The following is a 15,697-nucleotide window of genomic DNA, read 5'->3' as shown; positions in this document are numbered from 1 at the left end:
AGACACTGAAGCTTTTTCTTGAGTGGGCAGCTTGAAAGCCAGTCAATACTTAAATCTCGCAGAAAAAATACCTGTCTGTTGATATCACATACATTATCAAGCATTTCACATGTTATTGAGATACAGACTTAGCACTTGGTGGTCTATAGCAGCTCCCCACCAGAATGGGCTTTAGGTGAGGCAGATGAACCTGTAGCCATATTACTTCAACATTATTTAACAAGAGATCCTCTCTAAGCTTTACATGAATGTGGTTCTCACCCAGAAAATATACCTCTGTCGATATCATATACATGGCACTGCAGTAGAAAGTGAGTAGAACCTGAGTGGGTCTGAGTGACTCACTGTGTCCAGCAGCTGGTACTGGCGGCTGTACAGCTCCTGGCAGTTGTTGAAGATGTAGTCGTAGGTGGAGTTGAGACAGGCCTTGACACAGTCCCTCACCACCTGACTGGCTCTGGGGGGACTCTGCAGTTCCTGGACCTGGACGCCAGCGGGAAATGGTGAGCATTTCACAGAGAGAGGAGAGAAGAGAGAAAGAGAGATTGCATAGCACTATCAACAGTCATTATTTTAGGTGGGGAGTTACTGTCATAACACACTGATTACAGATATCTGTACTAAGGAAGATAACAGAGCTATCTGTTCTACCAGAGATAGGAGTACATCTGGATTGTTTTATACTGAGAACCGAACCCTGAGTCTGTGTGTTTCATTTCCTTCTGAACCCTGGTGTAAGACTACCTTCATCCTGAAGAAGGTTATGCTAGTCAGGAGGTCTACAGTGGACTTGAGGTCTTGGAGACGGTCCTTACTGCTCGCAGGAAAGTTGTTCTGGATGAGAAGAAAAGGGGACCATTAGGAACACAGAGATAAAAGGGGGAAGATGTAGTTCAACCAACAAGTGCATTTTGAGGTTCAGGTGAAATATGTGTAACTCACCCTGTATGTGGAGAGGTCAATGCGTAAGGAGTTGTGGAGTTGATCTAAGAGCTTGACAAAGCGCTCTTTCTGTTGGAGAGAAAGTAAGAAAAATAGAAGTAAAAACAGAGCCTGTAATCTGGACCTATAGAGGATAGAGATATTTGTACATGATAGAGAGATGGGGAAACAAAAACATACATTCAGAAAAAGGCATCCTGTGTTATAAAACAGGGTAGAAGCCAAGATGGTGTAATTGTGGAGAGGGATGTCAGTCAGGCAATACTCACTCCAAAGTTGGAGGCGGAAAAGCGGTCAGAGGCGGAGACGTTGGTGGAAGCGGTAGTGTGGGCGTAGAAGGCATTGATGTTGGCGAGCAGGGTGCTCATCACAGCGGGAACACCAGGACACATGTACTTAGAGGAGAGGCAGGCAAAGTTTCTAAACACACCAGCAGAGGGCACTACTGTCAGGGAGGGCTCAGAGACAGCAGCTCAATGGGACATGATGCTGTTTGTTGATGGATTCTATTCATTCATGTATTTATTATGTCTCTTGTACACAAATCATAATGACTGATGTAATGTTCAGGTCAAAATGTTAATGGAATCAATTTGTTTATGTAATTTGAACCAATTTACACAAGATGGACATGTTCTTTCATTGTGGGACAAAATAATCTACAGTATAGAATATTATGGGACGTTATGCATGTTATAACAACACTGCACAAGAGTAGGTCTATGTTTAGCTACCTAGCACCCTCACTGGGATCAGGCTTACACTGAATGAATCCTCCCTATGCGGGACGGCTGTTTCATTTCTCCCATCAAGCCCCTGCCCCATTCTAGCTGAGGGATGGCCACCTGAGTGTGCTTTATGTGAATGATGGACCCGGTTAACAGGCATCTGTATGGAGAATGGCACCTCATTGAGACAGATCCATTCTAAGACCATTTATAATTGACTTTCCTTAATTTGGAGGCAGCCAGGGAATGACAACAGCACCAAATGGTTATTTCATAGTAGAGAGAGGGGGGAGACAGACAGAGAGCAAGATGGAGAGTGTGCGAGAGAGACAGTGCACGAGAGAGTGGTCTGCTCCCTCTGACTCACGTCATGGCCTGGTAGATGGACTCGATCCCGTAGCGCATGGCGAACTCATCCACTATCTCCTGTGACACCTCGTCAAAGTACACCTTCCAGGCATCGTCTCCTTTAGCATCGGGGATCCTTACTATCCCCTGGCCCAGAATGTCTGTTGAGTGGTGGAACAGGTTCTAGAAGGCAGACAGACATAATGTCAGTGTGATAGAGACCCACAAGTAGCTGTGCTTTTAAGGCTGGTTTCGGACTAGTTTTAATGTGATGTCTGCAGTAATCATACTGTGTGAACAGATATGTACTGAGTGTTGTACCTCGTGTAGACAGGTGTATTGGACGTGGTAGGGAGCTACTTTCTCCTCTCCCTTGATCTCCACGCTGATCTGGAGACGGATGGCCCCAGACACGGCTGACTTGTCCGTCCTCTTCTCTGTAACAATAGGCACACACGTCAGTGACTCAATTACTTCAATCCAGACAGACAGACAGACACACAGACACACAATTTAGTCAGCCCCCAATTGTGCAAGTTCTCCCACTTAAAAAGATGAGGCCTGTAATTTTCATCATAGGTACACTTCAACTATGACAGACAAAATGAGGGAAAAAAAAATCCAGAAAATCACATTGTAGGATTTTTAATTAATTAATTTGCAAATTATGGTGGAAAATAAGTATTTGGTCAATAACAAAAGTTTCTCAATACTTTGTTATATACCCTTTGTTGGCAATGACAGAGGTCAAACGTTTTCTGTAAGTCTTCACAAGGTTTTCACACACTGTTGCTGGTATTTTGGCCCATTCCTCCATGCAGATCTCCTCTAGAGCAGTGATGTTTTGGGGCTGTTGCTGGGCAACATGGACTTTCAACTCCCTCCAAAGATTTTCTATGGGGTTGAGATCTGGAGACTGGCTAGGCCACTCCAGGACCTTGAAATGCTTCTTACGAAGCCACTCCTTCGTTGCCCAGGCGCTGTGTTTGGGATCATTGTCATGCTGAAAGACCCAGCCACGTTTCATCTTCAATGCCTTTGCTGATGGAAGGAGGTTTTCACTCAAAATCTCACGATACATGGCCCCATTCATTCTTTCCTTTACACGGATCAGTCGTCCTGGTCCCTTTGCAGAAAAACAGCCCCAAAGCATGATGTCTCCACCCCCATGCTTCACAGTAGGTCTGGTGTTCTTTGGATGCAACTCAGCATTCTTTGTCCTCCAAACACAACGAGTTGAGTTTTTACCAAAAAGTTCTATTTTGGTTTCATCTGACCATATGACATTCTCCCAATCTTCTTCTGGATCATCCAAATGCTCTCTAGCAAACTTCAGATGGGCCTGGACATGCACTGCCTTAAGCAGGGGGACAAGTCTGGCACTGCAGGATTTGAGTCCCTGGCGGCTTTGTTACTTTGGTCCCAGCTCTCTGCAGGTCATTCACTAGGTCCCCCTGTGTGGTTCTGGGATTTTTGCTCACCGTTCTTGTGATCATTTTGACCCCGCGGGGTGAGATCTTATGTGGAGCCCCAGATCGAGGGAGATTATCAGTGGTCTTGTATGTCTTCCATTTCCTAATAATTGCTCCCACAGTTGATTTCTTCAAACCAAGCTGCTTACCCATTGCAGATTCAGTCTTCCCAGCCTGGTGCAGGTCTACAATTTTGTTTCCGGTGTCCTTTGACAGCTCTTTGGTCTTGGCCATAGTGGAGTTTGGAGTGTGACTGTTTGAGGTTGTGGACAGGTGTCTTTTATACTGATAACAAGTTCAAACAGGTGCCATTAATACAGGTAACGAGTGGAGGACAGAGGAGCCTCTTAAAGAAGAAGTTACAGGTCTGTGAGAGCCAGAAATCTTGCTTGTTTGTAGGTGACCAAATACTTATTTTCTACCACAATTTGCAAATAAATTCATTAAAAATCCTACAATGTGATTTTCTGGATTTTTTTCTCAGTCATAGTTGAAGTGTACCTATGATGAAAATTACAGGCCTCTCTCATCTTTTTAAGTGGGAGAACTTGCACAATTGGTGGCTGACTAAATACTTTTTTGCCCCACTGTACACACACACACACACACACACACACACACACACACACACACAATGTTTTTTCTTTATTTGTACTATTTTCTACATTGTATATTAATAGTGAAGACATCAAAACTATGAAATAATACATATGGAATCATGTAGTAAAAAATATATATATTTTAGATACTTCAAAGTAGCCACCCTTTGCCTTGATGACAGCTTGGCATTCTCTCAACCAGCTTCATGAGGAATGCTTTTCCAACAGTCTTGAAGGAGTTCCCACATATGCTAAGCACTTTTGGCTGCTTTTCCTTCTCTCTGCCATTCGACTCATCCCAAACCATCTCAATTGGACTCTGAAGCATTTATTTGGGCTGCAGTTTCTGAGGCTGGTAACTCTGATGAACTTATCCTCTGCAGCAGAGTTAACTCTGGGTCTTCCTTTCCTGTGGTGGTCCTCATGAGAGCCAGTTTCATCACAGCACTTGAGGGTTTTTGTGACTACACTTGAAGAAACTTTCAGCATTCTTGAAGTTTTCCGGATTGGTTGACCTTCAAGTCTCAAATTAATGATGGGCTGTCATTTCCCTTTGCTAATTTGTGCTGTTCTTGCCATAATATGGATTTTAACAAATAGGGCTATCTTCTGTACACCACCCCTACAGTACCTTGCCACAAAACAACTGATTGGCTCTAACGCATTAGGAAGGAAAGAAATTCCACACATTTAACTTAACAAAGCACACCTGTTAATTGAAATGCATTCCCGGTGACTACCTCATGATGCTGGGTGAGAGAATGCCAAGAGTGTACAAAGCTGTCATCAAGGCAAAGGGTGGTTACTTTGAAGAATCTCAAATATAAAATATATTTAGACTTTTTTGTTACTACATGATTCCATGTGTTATGTCATTGTTTTGATGTCTTCACTATTATTCTACAATGTAGAAAATAGTACAATAAATAAAAATACTGGAATGAGGTGGTGTTATTTATATATATAAATAAATAAAGGTATGTGGACACCCCTTTCAGTCACACCGGTTGCTGATAGGTATAGAAAAATCGGGCACACAGCCATGCAATCTCCAAAGACAAACACTGGCAGTAAAATGGCCTTACTGAAAAGCTCAGTGACTTTCAACTTGGCACTGTCATAGGATGCCACCTTTCCAACAAGTCAGTTTGTCAAATTTCTGCCCTGCTAAAGCCTTCCCAGAAGAGTGGAGGCTGTTATAGCAGCAAAGGGGGGACCAACTCCATATTAATGTCCAAATAAATGCTTCACAGCCGGTCTTATTCTGGAAGTGCCGTGTTCGGCAGCTCAACCCGGCTATTTCCCTTGACAGCCACATTATTAGGCTAATTTGTACGTGTCGTCGGAGCGGTCGACTTCCTGGAGTGTGCTACATAATAATCAAGGAGGATCTCTCCCCTGAGAGGACGGAGGGGAGAGAGAGGGGGACAGTGGGGGATTTCAATCTCTTCTTTTACTGTGTGGTATCGAACACATTCAATGAGAAACCTTAGCTAAAATGTATGTTTCAGATAATCTAGGGAAATTTACATACATTTTCCCTTTTCATAGGGCTAACACACCTCACAACCACTCCACAACCACTAACATTCAAGACCTTTGAAGGCTTGTTTCAGTATCATGGTGAAGTCCTTTTTAAAAAGTAAAGTAGGCAAATGAGGCCTGCAGCTTCAGAACGGCACAGTTAATCACACACACACCAACACCATGAGTTACTGGTGTGGCAAATCTCATCTGCAGAGATACGAAGTCCATGACAGACTGTGATGCATCCCTGAAAGGTTGACTATCATTATGAGGAGAAAGAAAAGAAACGCACCAAGGGCAATGAAACAATTATCTTTTGGAAAGTGTTTGGAGCTAGACCTTGGAGTCTTCTCTATTACAGAGCTTTTTAAACATGCCACACTCCTCCTGAGTCACTAACCATCCCATTCTGAAAGGGATAGAAAAGCAAGAAAAAACAGATGAAGAAAGTAGCCATGTGGACAAAGGAAGAAAGAGAGGGCATATTCTACAGAGATGCAGAGGAAGCACAAGTGAGGGTAAGCCCAGGGGAAAGTAAAGACCATTGTGGGGACAGACAATATTTTCATCCAGTGCAAGTAGGAGCTTTTGGGCCAGTCCTCACCTGGGTAATTTGTTGAGAAAAATGCTGCTGGCCAAGGGAGAAGTGGGTAATGAGGTACAAGCACAACACAAACTGGACTAGAGAAGAGGGCTGGGATTTAGAACAGAGCTGGTGACATGAGAGGCAGATTGTGTCCCATCACCCATCCCTCCATTTACGCTTCTGCTACTCTCTGTTCATCATATATTCATAGTCACTTTAACGATACCTACATGTACATACTACCTCCATAAGCCTGACTAACAGGTGTCTGTATATAGCCTTGCTACTCTTTTTTCAAATGTCTTTTTACTGTTGTTTTATTTCTTTACTTACCCACACACACACCTTTGTTTTTCCCGCACCATTGGTTAGAGCCTGTAAGTAAGCATTTCACTGTAAGGTCTACACCTGTTGTATTCGGCACACGTGACAAATAAACTTTGATTTGATTTGAGATGCACTATGATGCTAGCTAACCCACTTTGTTACTGTAAGATGTCCTAGACTTTCTACCCATCATTAACTAGCCTTCTGACAGATAGTCCATTAAGACAAAACACTGTGCAGCAACTAACAATCTGTTAGTTTAAAGGGTTGATTTCAGCCCTCCTATAGAGAAAACTAATGATAGAGTATGACTAAAAAAAAAAACATTTGAGGGGGGTTGGCAGATGCAAGGAGGAAGCTAACAGAATATGCATTCGATGAAACTTCGAAGAGTGGATTTATGAGAACTGAAGAACTGTAGATTCCAGCATGAAAAAAAGCACCAAAAAAGAAAATATAACCTGCCTCCTTTTGATAATCTCAAACGTTTGACTCTCACACCAGGCCCATCAGATCAGTAGAAGGGAATATTCCTTCAAAGTGACTGCTGAATCAAAGCACTTACACGTGGATCCCGACAAAGACCCACACACACACAAAAAAAATAGCCTCTCGGACACAATGAGGAGGCATGTGAGGACTGAGGAGAGGCTGTGAAAGAGAGAGGGATGCTATGTCAAGTTATCTGGAGGAGAGACCGGAACTGCCCTGGCTATAAAGAACAGAGACTTCCCTGTTCCACAGCCTCAGTTGGCCTGCTACTGGAATATTTGAATGGCTATAATATTTGAAGCACTTTGTGACATCTGCTGATGTAAAAAGGGCTTTATAAATACATTTGATTGATTGGCTTCAGAGATTACGCAATAAGGACTGAGGAGGTGTGGTATATGGCCAATATACCACAGCTAAGGGCTGTTCTTATGTACAATGCAAAACGGAGTGCCTGGATATAATGGCCATATACGACAACACCAGAGGTGCCTTATTGCTTATATAAAATGGTTACCAACATAATTAAAGCAGCAAAAATAAATATTTCGTCATACCCGTGGTATATGGTCTGATATACCACGGCAGTCAGCCAATCAGCATTCAGGGCTTGAAAAGAATGGATGTTTCCTTTGAATCAACAGTTCTAAATAAAAACATGTCCATTGTGTCCCGACTACTGTGTCTCAGGGCTGGGATGTGGTGTAGTGCCCCAATGACTCATCTTTACCTTTACTTAACATAATAATCATGGGTCTCCAAAACAGGCAGGAACCTTCCTCTCACATACAGCACACAGTATACTGTAGCAGAGAGAGGACTTGTGACGTACCCAGGTTGTACCAGACGTCCATCTCTCCGCTGAGCGTGCGGACCTCGATGATGCTCTGACCCAGGAAGTCATCTGACTCTCTCTTCAGACGCTGTTTCACCCGGGACTTGATGTCATCATCCTCGTCCCACACACGCACCTTGATACGGTCCGACGAGTTATGACACTCGCTGGGGGGGAAAAATGGTAAGATGGTATCAAATCTTCACATTTACACTAAGAAAAGATATGAATGGTAATTACATTGCTTTTATGTACACATTGCAGTTAATTCTTCCATAATTCAACTGAACTTGGTTTGGCCTAATGCCATTTAAGGCAAACAAGGATAGAGTTAATTACCCATGTGTGCCACTACCCTGAATAAATGAGTGTCTGACAATCTCAGAAGGCTCTAGACAGCGTGTGACAATTAGGACGTGGGTTCTTAAGACCACACACGCATTTGGGTGAGGAAACCTAGACAGCCTGTGGCTTACACATGCCATGGCCTGCTTACACATAGAAACCCACTTCACTACGCACAGGGACCCACTTCACTACGCACAGGGACCCACTTCACTACGCACAGGGACCCACTTCACTACGCACAGGGACCCACTTCACTACGCACAGGGACCCACTTCACTACGCACAGGGACCCACTTCACTACGCACAGGGACCCACTTCACTACCCACAGGGACCCACTTCACTACGCACAGGGACCCACTTTACTACCCACAGGACCCGCAGTTTTACAAGAGAATACTACAGACTACACACAAGATCCCAGACATTAACAGGGCCAGGTTAAATAGACTCACAAGTGGAAGTTCTCCTCCCAGACAGGGTTGAGGTTACCGTAGATGGTCTTGGTCCTCTTCTTGGTCTTGCCCACCTGGACCGTGACATAGGGGTCGCTGGAACCCGTCTTATCTTTGGCCTGCAGTCCCTGGGCACACAGCACTGCAGACAGGCAGATGACGTGGGACAGGAGGCAGGTTGATGTTAATAGAGAGACATGGACAAAGTCAGATGGGAAGAGAAAGAGACTATTTACAGTAGAACAGAACAGTTTGTGGAACATGACTACTAGTGCCATGACATTACTCCCTGTGTCTGTGCACCTGTGATGGTGATCTTGGCCGACCACTTGGAGGTTCCGTCCAGTACACTCTGTTTGATGGTCTTCATCTGCTGAGCGTGGATCGCCTTGCTGACGACAAACACATCCCGGATCACGTCAAAGATCTCCGGCTTGTTCCTCTCCCTGATCTTCATGCGGTCCTTCATGGCCATGATGATGTTCTGGGTACGATCCTCAGCCCCATGCTTTGAACTCTTCTCCGCAGCACCTAGACAATCAGAAACCACACACTTAAAGTAAACGGACTGTCTTTTTGGCACCGTGTGTGAATATTGTAATGTAAATTGGCAAATCTTTTGATATGTATCCAGTTGTTTAAAGCTATTTATTTTCCGGTCCAAAATCAGGTGGATGTATAATTATATGTCATAACCAATGATGGTACACCATAATTACACAGTACTTTACATATCACTGACAGCTGTATTCTGGGATGGAGATGAAGCAAAAGTAATTTAACAGGAAAGTTTGAGCCAGAAACTCTGTAGACAAATTCTGGAAAAAAGTGTCAACCTTGTCAATAAGGAGAAAAATTGTATAGTACAAATCCATTACAAAATGGACATTTACGTTTCATACACTGTCAATCATGTGATTGCCTGCATTAGGCAACTAAGCTCAGTCATCGTGAAAGGATTTTAAACAAACCTCCTCTTAGTCCAACTTCCACTGTGCTGTACTTACGCTGCAGGCAGTCAGCATTCAGTAGCTCCTGGCACTTCTCGTGACACTTGACCCCGCACTCGGAGCACCTCATGCCCTGGCGGGCGATGCCCCACAGCAGCCCCTCACACTCATAGCAGTAGGTGGGTGTCGTGGCCGTCCACACCTCAAAGTTATGGGGCGTGGTGCAGGAGATGGGGTAAATCAGAGCCTGTAAGGTCTTCTTATAAACGTGGTTCTTCTACAGACGGGAGAGGAGAGAGCAGAGAGTGAGGATACTGAGATATGACATTGGTGAGTTTTGAAAAGAGTCTTGATTATCTCAGTAGAGTAATATGTATCCCATGATGTACTCACCAGCTCCTCGTCTTTGACGGAGGAGCGTGCGGCCATGGAAGAGGTGATTCCAGCCTTCCTGGCCTGGACAAGTGACTTGGATGACAGGGGAAAATAGTGTTAGTTGCCATGGTAACACACCAACAACCCTTCAACTAACCCCCAAACGGTTGGTGTAGTATTGTAAGTGTTTGGAATACATTTTAAATTAGTTGTTAGGCCCTTTACCCAGGGAGTGTTCTACCCAGGTGAGTAATCCAAGGCCCATAGAGCTTTAACACCCCAACCAAACCAAAGCGGATGAAGGAAAAAACTCATGTAAGGATTGTTACAACACAGGTCATATAAGAGGTGACAACATGGGCAGAACTGAACCATCACTGACCAGTCGAAGAAACAGACACTTAACCCAGGTGCGTGTGTTACCAATGGTGGCTTGGGTTAAAACCCTGGTAGTGATGGTATGTTCATGGTTCAGCATGTAAGGGTGGAGAATAAAACCAACAGAAAAAAAATCTATCATATGAATGAAGGGGAGAGGTAGAATAAGAGGAAGGGAATATTGTTTTAAGTTATTATATCAAGTAGGAACACCACAGTGCAGTTGCACGGTGACATATGGTTACTTATTTGCACCATAAAACCCTTGTTGCACATTAGTACACATTTTTTACAATTTCTTTGCACAAGCAGTGCAATTTGTCCTACTTGATATACAGTTTTTCCTTTACATTTCTGACTACAAATGGGAGGGGCAATTGGGTTATTTCCACTTACCATAGCCTGACCAAGGAAAATGATTGCATTCAAGCAAGTTGATAATTAAAGGTTTAAGAGAGGGGGAGAGAGAGATTATAAGACTGGTTTCACATGTGCCTCATTGGGTGATATCTTGGTGATTCCTCATGCGATCACTTTTTTTTTAACAGATCGACTTAAGCAAACTCTGAAATTATAAATGTAATCCTTAATTATCAAGATGCTTCTCTTGTGCTGGTATTACAGGATAGAAAAACATGTACTGACAGATAGAACAGCACTGAGATTTTAAGCAGTGACAAGGATGGGAGGCAACACTTACCACATCGCTGACCAGGGGTATAGGCTTCCTCTTACGAAGGTCTGGCATGCTGTCAATCCCAAACAAACCACTTCCACCACTGTGGACATGGAACAAAATGATATGCTTGTCCTCATACAGAAACAGATGCATGACTTTTCCCCAACACATTAAAAAAGCATGGCAAATCTAAATCAACAGAAATTATTTGGGTGTCATCATATACCCTGGCTTGATCCAAGCTTGTCTGGAGTTGGGTTCATCATCTTGTCCCTGCAAGATTTAAAACACAATAGGTTTTCAAATTCAGCTATAAAGACTTAAAAGACTTAATCTTATAGGTTAAAAAGGTACACAGAGGATAGAGAATGGAAAGACACACAGATGGTTGAGTTTCACCTCTTCGATGGTACATGCAGAACAGAACACATTCAGAACATCATTTTACACATTTGATCCATACATGGCATCTAATGATTGTTGGCAAACTGAAAAGCCGAAAATAGAAGAAAAATATATAAATCAGTAGCAAAAGGGAGGTACTTGTAAAATGAGAGCGGGAAAGAGATGAAGACCTTAAATGACCAGTTTTCTGTTCGATATCACTAACAATGTACAGATGCAAATAAAACAAGGAACAACTTGTTTTGTTGTGCAGATGTTCAAAGTACAACTGGGAGAACTTTGGGGGGTGGGGGGGGTACTTCAGATAACCTTTTTGGAGTTGTGCAATAACATGGAGAAAAAAAACGACAGACGTATTTCATCTCTCTTTCTCTGAGGTAAAGTGTTTCATCAGCTCCTGAGCACCTCCTCCTCTCAGATGTATGGGGCTAGAGTTGGGTAGCTGGGCTCTCTTAGGGCTCCTCTCCTAGTACTAGGAGGTTCTGACAGCGTTTGAAACAGTTCTGAGCTGGTGCTCAGAATATGGCATCTACAAAACAACTTCACAATGTTTCTACTGATCTGATGCTGCCAAGAACATAATTATTTTACCCTATTCAGATTTTGAATTACATAAATAATAGGTTATTTTATTTCAATCAAAACATAATAGTAAAGCCATTTGAAAATGCATTCATTAGGAGCAAACCTCAACAATAAATTACAAGCTGTTAAACACCTCCGCTAAAGGTATGCCAAAAGGAAAACATGGGGACCGTGCATAGGATATGAAAACACATCAAAACTCAAAATATATCTGTGTGAATGAAAACAACAAAACATAACTAAAAAGGGAGCTAATTTAAACGGCATGAGAGTAACCTGGTCATCTTCCCTGCTGCCGACTGGAAGGAAGAAAAATCCACGAAAAAAGAAAACATTAGGGTTCATGGATATAAATAGCTAAGAAAAGAACATCAAATAACCAGATCAACTACACTAGCAATCAATAGTGGCAATGTTTAACCCAAGGTGGCAGGATCAATCATAATCGTGTAATACTACATTCATTAGTATAAATCATGGGCTAATGCAGTCGTAGAAAATCTGTCAAAGTTTAGGTACATAAGGAATACGAGTGTTAGATTACTTATTTTTTGCTGGGCTTGCAAATACCGTAGTGCACAGCTACCTGGATTGAGCTCCTCCTCAGAGAAAGTGGACTGGGATCCTTGGGAAGATTTGGAGAGTTTGCGTCTCTGTCTCTTTTCTTTTAGGATGCGCTGCAGATTAGCAAGGCGTTCCTTAGGGCTGACAACATCCTGTTCACTAAACTCATCCTGATCAGCTCCATCATGGTCCTCTCCTATTGAACTTAACCCTATCCCCCTTGGGCTGAGGTTAGACTCTCCTGGGCTATGCCCAGCCCCTCCAGGAGGACTGTGGTCTGGTGTCAGCTCTGGGTTGGACAGTTCTCCATCAGTCTGATATGCTTCTCGGCTCTCTAAATGCTCCATAGAGTGATATTCAGTAGGGGTGCAGGTGGAGTGAGTACTTTCCTTTGTGGATGCTGCTTGTAGGGAGCACAGCAGGTTCTCTTGGTCTGGACTGCAGTCCACATACACTGAGGCCTCACTGAATTCTTCCAGTGGAGACCCAGAGTGGACGTGATCAGTTGGCAGAGTGATCTCTCCCTCACGTGGTTCAGGTGAGCAGGGTCTGACAGGAGAGGGAGCTGCTTCAGACTCACTGTCATCTCTACCATGCTCCAGGCTGGACCCCTCCAGCTTCCTCAGAGCCCCTTTCAGAGCTGACCTGAAATTGAGCACAGCCTTCTCAATGCTCTTCACATCAAATCCCACATTGAGGGGCTGGGTGTTCTTAGGCTCAGGGCTAGGCAGGTCCCCCGACTCCCACTCTCCTGCATCATCTCCTGAGACAGACTGTTCAGTCCACTCCCTGTCAAGGCTCCTAGCAGATCCCATGTCCAGGGCATCAAATGAGGATGGACGGTGGTCACAGCAAGAGTGTGGCTCCAGGTAGCCATCATCACAGTCTGTGAGCAGCACAGTGGAGTGACTTATGCTCCTGGACGGCCCACAGCTCCCCACATCATCAGCGTAGGCGTCTACAGTGTGGTAGCCGGAGCTCCGGGAGTATGGGCAGTTGGCTGAACAGTCACACTCCAAGTGTCCACTGCTGCCCTGCTGTCTGGGCGGCCGCCAGTCCACTACACTGGACGAGCTGGAGGGGGAATTTTTGTGGCAGCTGAACAGCAGGGACAGGTGCTCTGAGCTGCTGTGGGAGGACTGGCCTGGGGTGCTGCTGGTCTCTCCCGTGGTGTACCTGGCCCAGCCACCGGGCCCTCCACAGTGGTCCTCCACCTCCTCTCCACTGTTCAGACAGGAGCAGACGTCCTCTTCGCTCCATCCGTTCTCCCCACTCCACCCCCCATCACCACTCACACTACGCTGCATGTCCGCCGATGCCCAACCGCTCTGCCACACCCCGGCCTTACCAGAGCGGTACCTGGTGTCCCGGTCCAGAGTGTTGGAGCTTTGGCCAGAGGACAGGGAGCTGGTGCTGGGGCAATCATGGGCATACCCCCTCTCCAGGTTGGAGAGGCTGGACCCTGAACAGGGCACATCTGAGCTATGGTCTGAGTTCTCCTGGTCGGGTAGTTCAGGTTGGAAAGGAGGTAACCTTTCTCTCCATCTCTTAGGTGACCCTTGGGGTGGCATCATCATCACTGGGTCTATGTCCCAAGACTTGTGCCGGCGCTCCAGTAAAGGACTGGTGTCCCTCCTGTGGAAAGCTGTGACAGCATTTTGCCTGCCCAGGCTGCCGCGTCTGACGCTGAGCCTCTGAGGTGTCTGGGGATAGAGCTGGGTCTGGGGTCCTGGTGCTGAGGCTCCATAGGAGCAGAGCTCCCCTATCTCATTCAGCACTGTATCCACACAGCAGGAAACCTCGTCCACAGAGCCCCTCACAGAGGTTAGGTAATGCCGCAGGTCTGATATTTCCTCCTGGATCTTGTTGATCCCTCGCAGTTCTTTCAATATGTGCTCGACGATGTCACTGGTGCCTTTTTCTCCCTCCTCATCTTTCTCCTCTTCTTCTTCTTTCAATTCACTAGGAGAAGGCCTGTGTGTGTCCCCCACAACCCCGATCCCATCCTGACATTCAGAGCTGCTGTTCTCTCCAGAGGGAGAGGTGGGGAGACTAGAGGTGGGGCCTTTAGTGCGTACAGTACAGGGGGCGTTGATGAAGCCCTCCCTGTTCAGCTCCATCTCCCCAGCCACAGGTGGGTTTAGTGTCACTCTGTGACTGCGGCAGTTGTGCAGGAAGGAGTGGAGTCCAGGGAATTCCCCACTGGAGGGGTTTCTCTGCAGGCCACAGATGAACATGTCCTGCTGCATCTCCACAGGGATGTGCTGGTCCTGGGGCTGGTGGATGGAGGGCTCCACAGGACCCTCCGATCCCTGCAGGTACTTCTGGAGCTTCCTCTGCACGCTGCGACTCACCTTGGGGCTCTGAGTCCTCTCCCTCCCCCCCAGCTCCCTCCTCTTGGACCACTTGTGTGGACTCTGAGGTGGCTCTGTCCCTTTTGGTTCATCTCCTCCACTGACACCCCTCTCGTGACCCCTAGAGAACATCCCTGAGGACTGTATGGGGACCTGGCTTCACTGGTCTCCATCCTCAGAGGCCGACCAGCACCCTGAGGATTGAATCTCTGTGTGACCACACAACATCCTGACGATATAGAAGAGACTGATCTGCTTACAGAGCCTTGTTCATGACTGGCGAGACAGAGAAGACAAAGATAAATAATGTGCAACATTTTTTTTGGGGGGGGGATGCTTGTTTTCTATCAACATGAACCTTCCCTTATGCATTCTTCTAAGCCATTTCATCCTTTACATTTCAGTCATTGGCATACAGCACACAAACCCCTCAGAGAATCAATACAATTTATACACATTTGCATAATTCCACATCTTCATTTTGAGAGCTTGCCAGTATTCTAATTTTTCAGTCCAACAGACCAGAAAGCAGAGAGAGAGAAAAACAAGAACATATTCCTGCTGCTATAATGGCTTGTGAGATCATGATGAAAAAACAAAGTAAATAAGTGTCTCTATAGCCAAGATAAGTTTAATTGCAATGGATGACTGAAAATGTATTTTTAGCTTCGATTTGGTTTGCAAACAACCTACATAACCATCTTACTAGCTCATGCCAATGCATTCCTATGTACATTGCAGGCAGAATT

The 15,697-nt window shown here is 45.0% G+C and overlaps 1 protein-coding gene across 2 annotated transcripts in view; it reads right to left on the bottom strand.

Annotated features, from left to right (window-relative positions):
• The window catches only part of LOC112231066 (protein unc-13 homolog B), a 122,520-nt gene that overhangs the window by 34,788 nt on the left and 72,035 nt on the right, over positions 1-15,697 (bottom strand). The window contains exons 11-24 of one of the 2 annotated variants that reach the window (XM_024397595.2): positions 11,267-11,313; positions 11,062-11,140; positions 10,758-10,763; positions 10,002-10,076; positions 9,666-9,885; positions 8,962-9,189; positions 8,659-8,800; positions 7,854-8,023; positions 2,340-2,455; positions 2,038-2,201; positions 1,212-1,362; positions 943-1,011; positions 745-834; positions 346-483 (exon numbers count right to left, since the gene is read on the bottom strand). In XM_024397595.2, the coding sequence (XP_024253363.2) occupies positions 346-483; positions 745-834; positions 943-1,011; positions 1,212-1,362; positions 2,038-2,201; positions 2,340-2,455; positions 7,854-8,023; positions 8,659-8,800; positions 8,962-9,189; positions 9,666-9,885; positions 10,002-10,076; positions 10,758-10,763; positions 11,062-11,140; positions 11,267-11,313 (1,695 nt within the window). The remainder of the gene's footprint in view (positions 1-345; positions 484-744; positions 835-942; positions 1,012-1,211; positions 1,363-2,037; positions 2,202-2,339; positions 2,456-7,853; positions 8,024-8,658; positions 8,801-8,961; positions 9,190-9,665; positions 9,886-10,001; positions 10,077-10,757; positions 10,764-11,061; positions 11,141-11,266; positions 11,314-15,697) is intronic. The other variant, XM_024397596.2, reaches the window with a different exon arrangement.

Source organism: Oncorhynchus tshawytscha, linkage group LG33 (assembly GCF_018296145.1).
Source record: "Oncorhynchus tshawytscha isolate Ot180627B linkage group LG33, Otsh_v2.0, whole genome shotgun sequence".
Classification (NCBI taxonomy): domain Eukaryota; kingdom Metazoa; phylum Chordata; class Actinopteri; order Salmoniformes; family Salmonidae; genus Oncorhynchus; species Oncorhynchus tshawytscha.
This window is presented reverse-complemented; position numbering and strand designations above follow the sequence as displayed.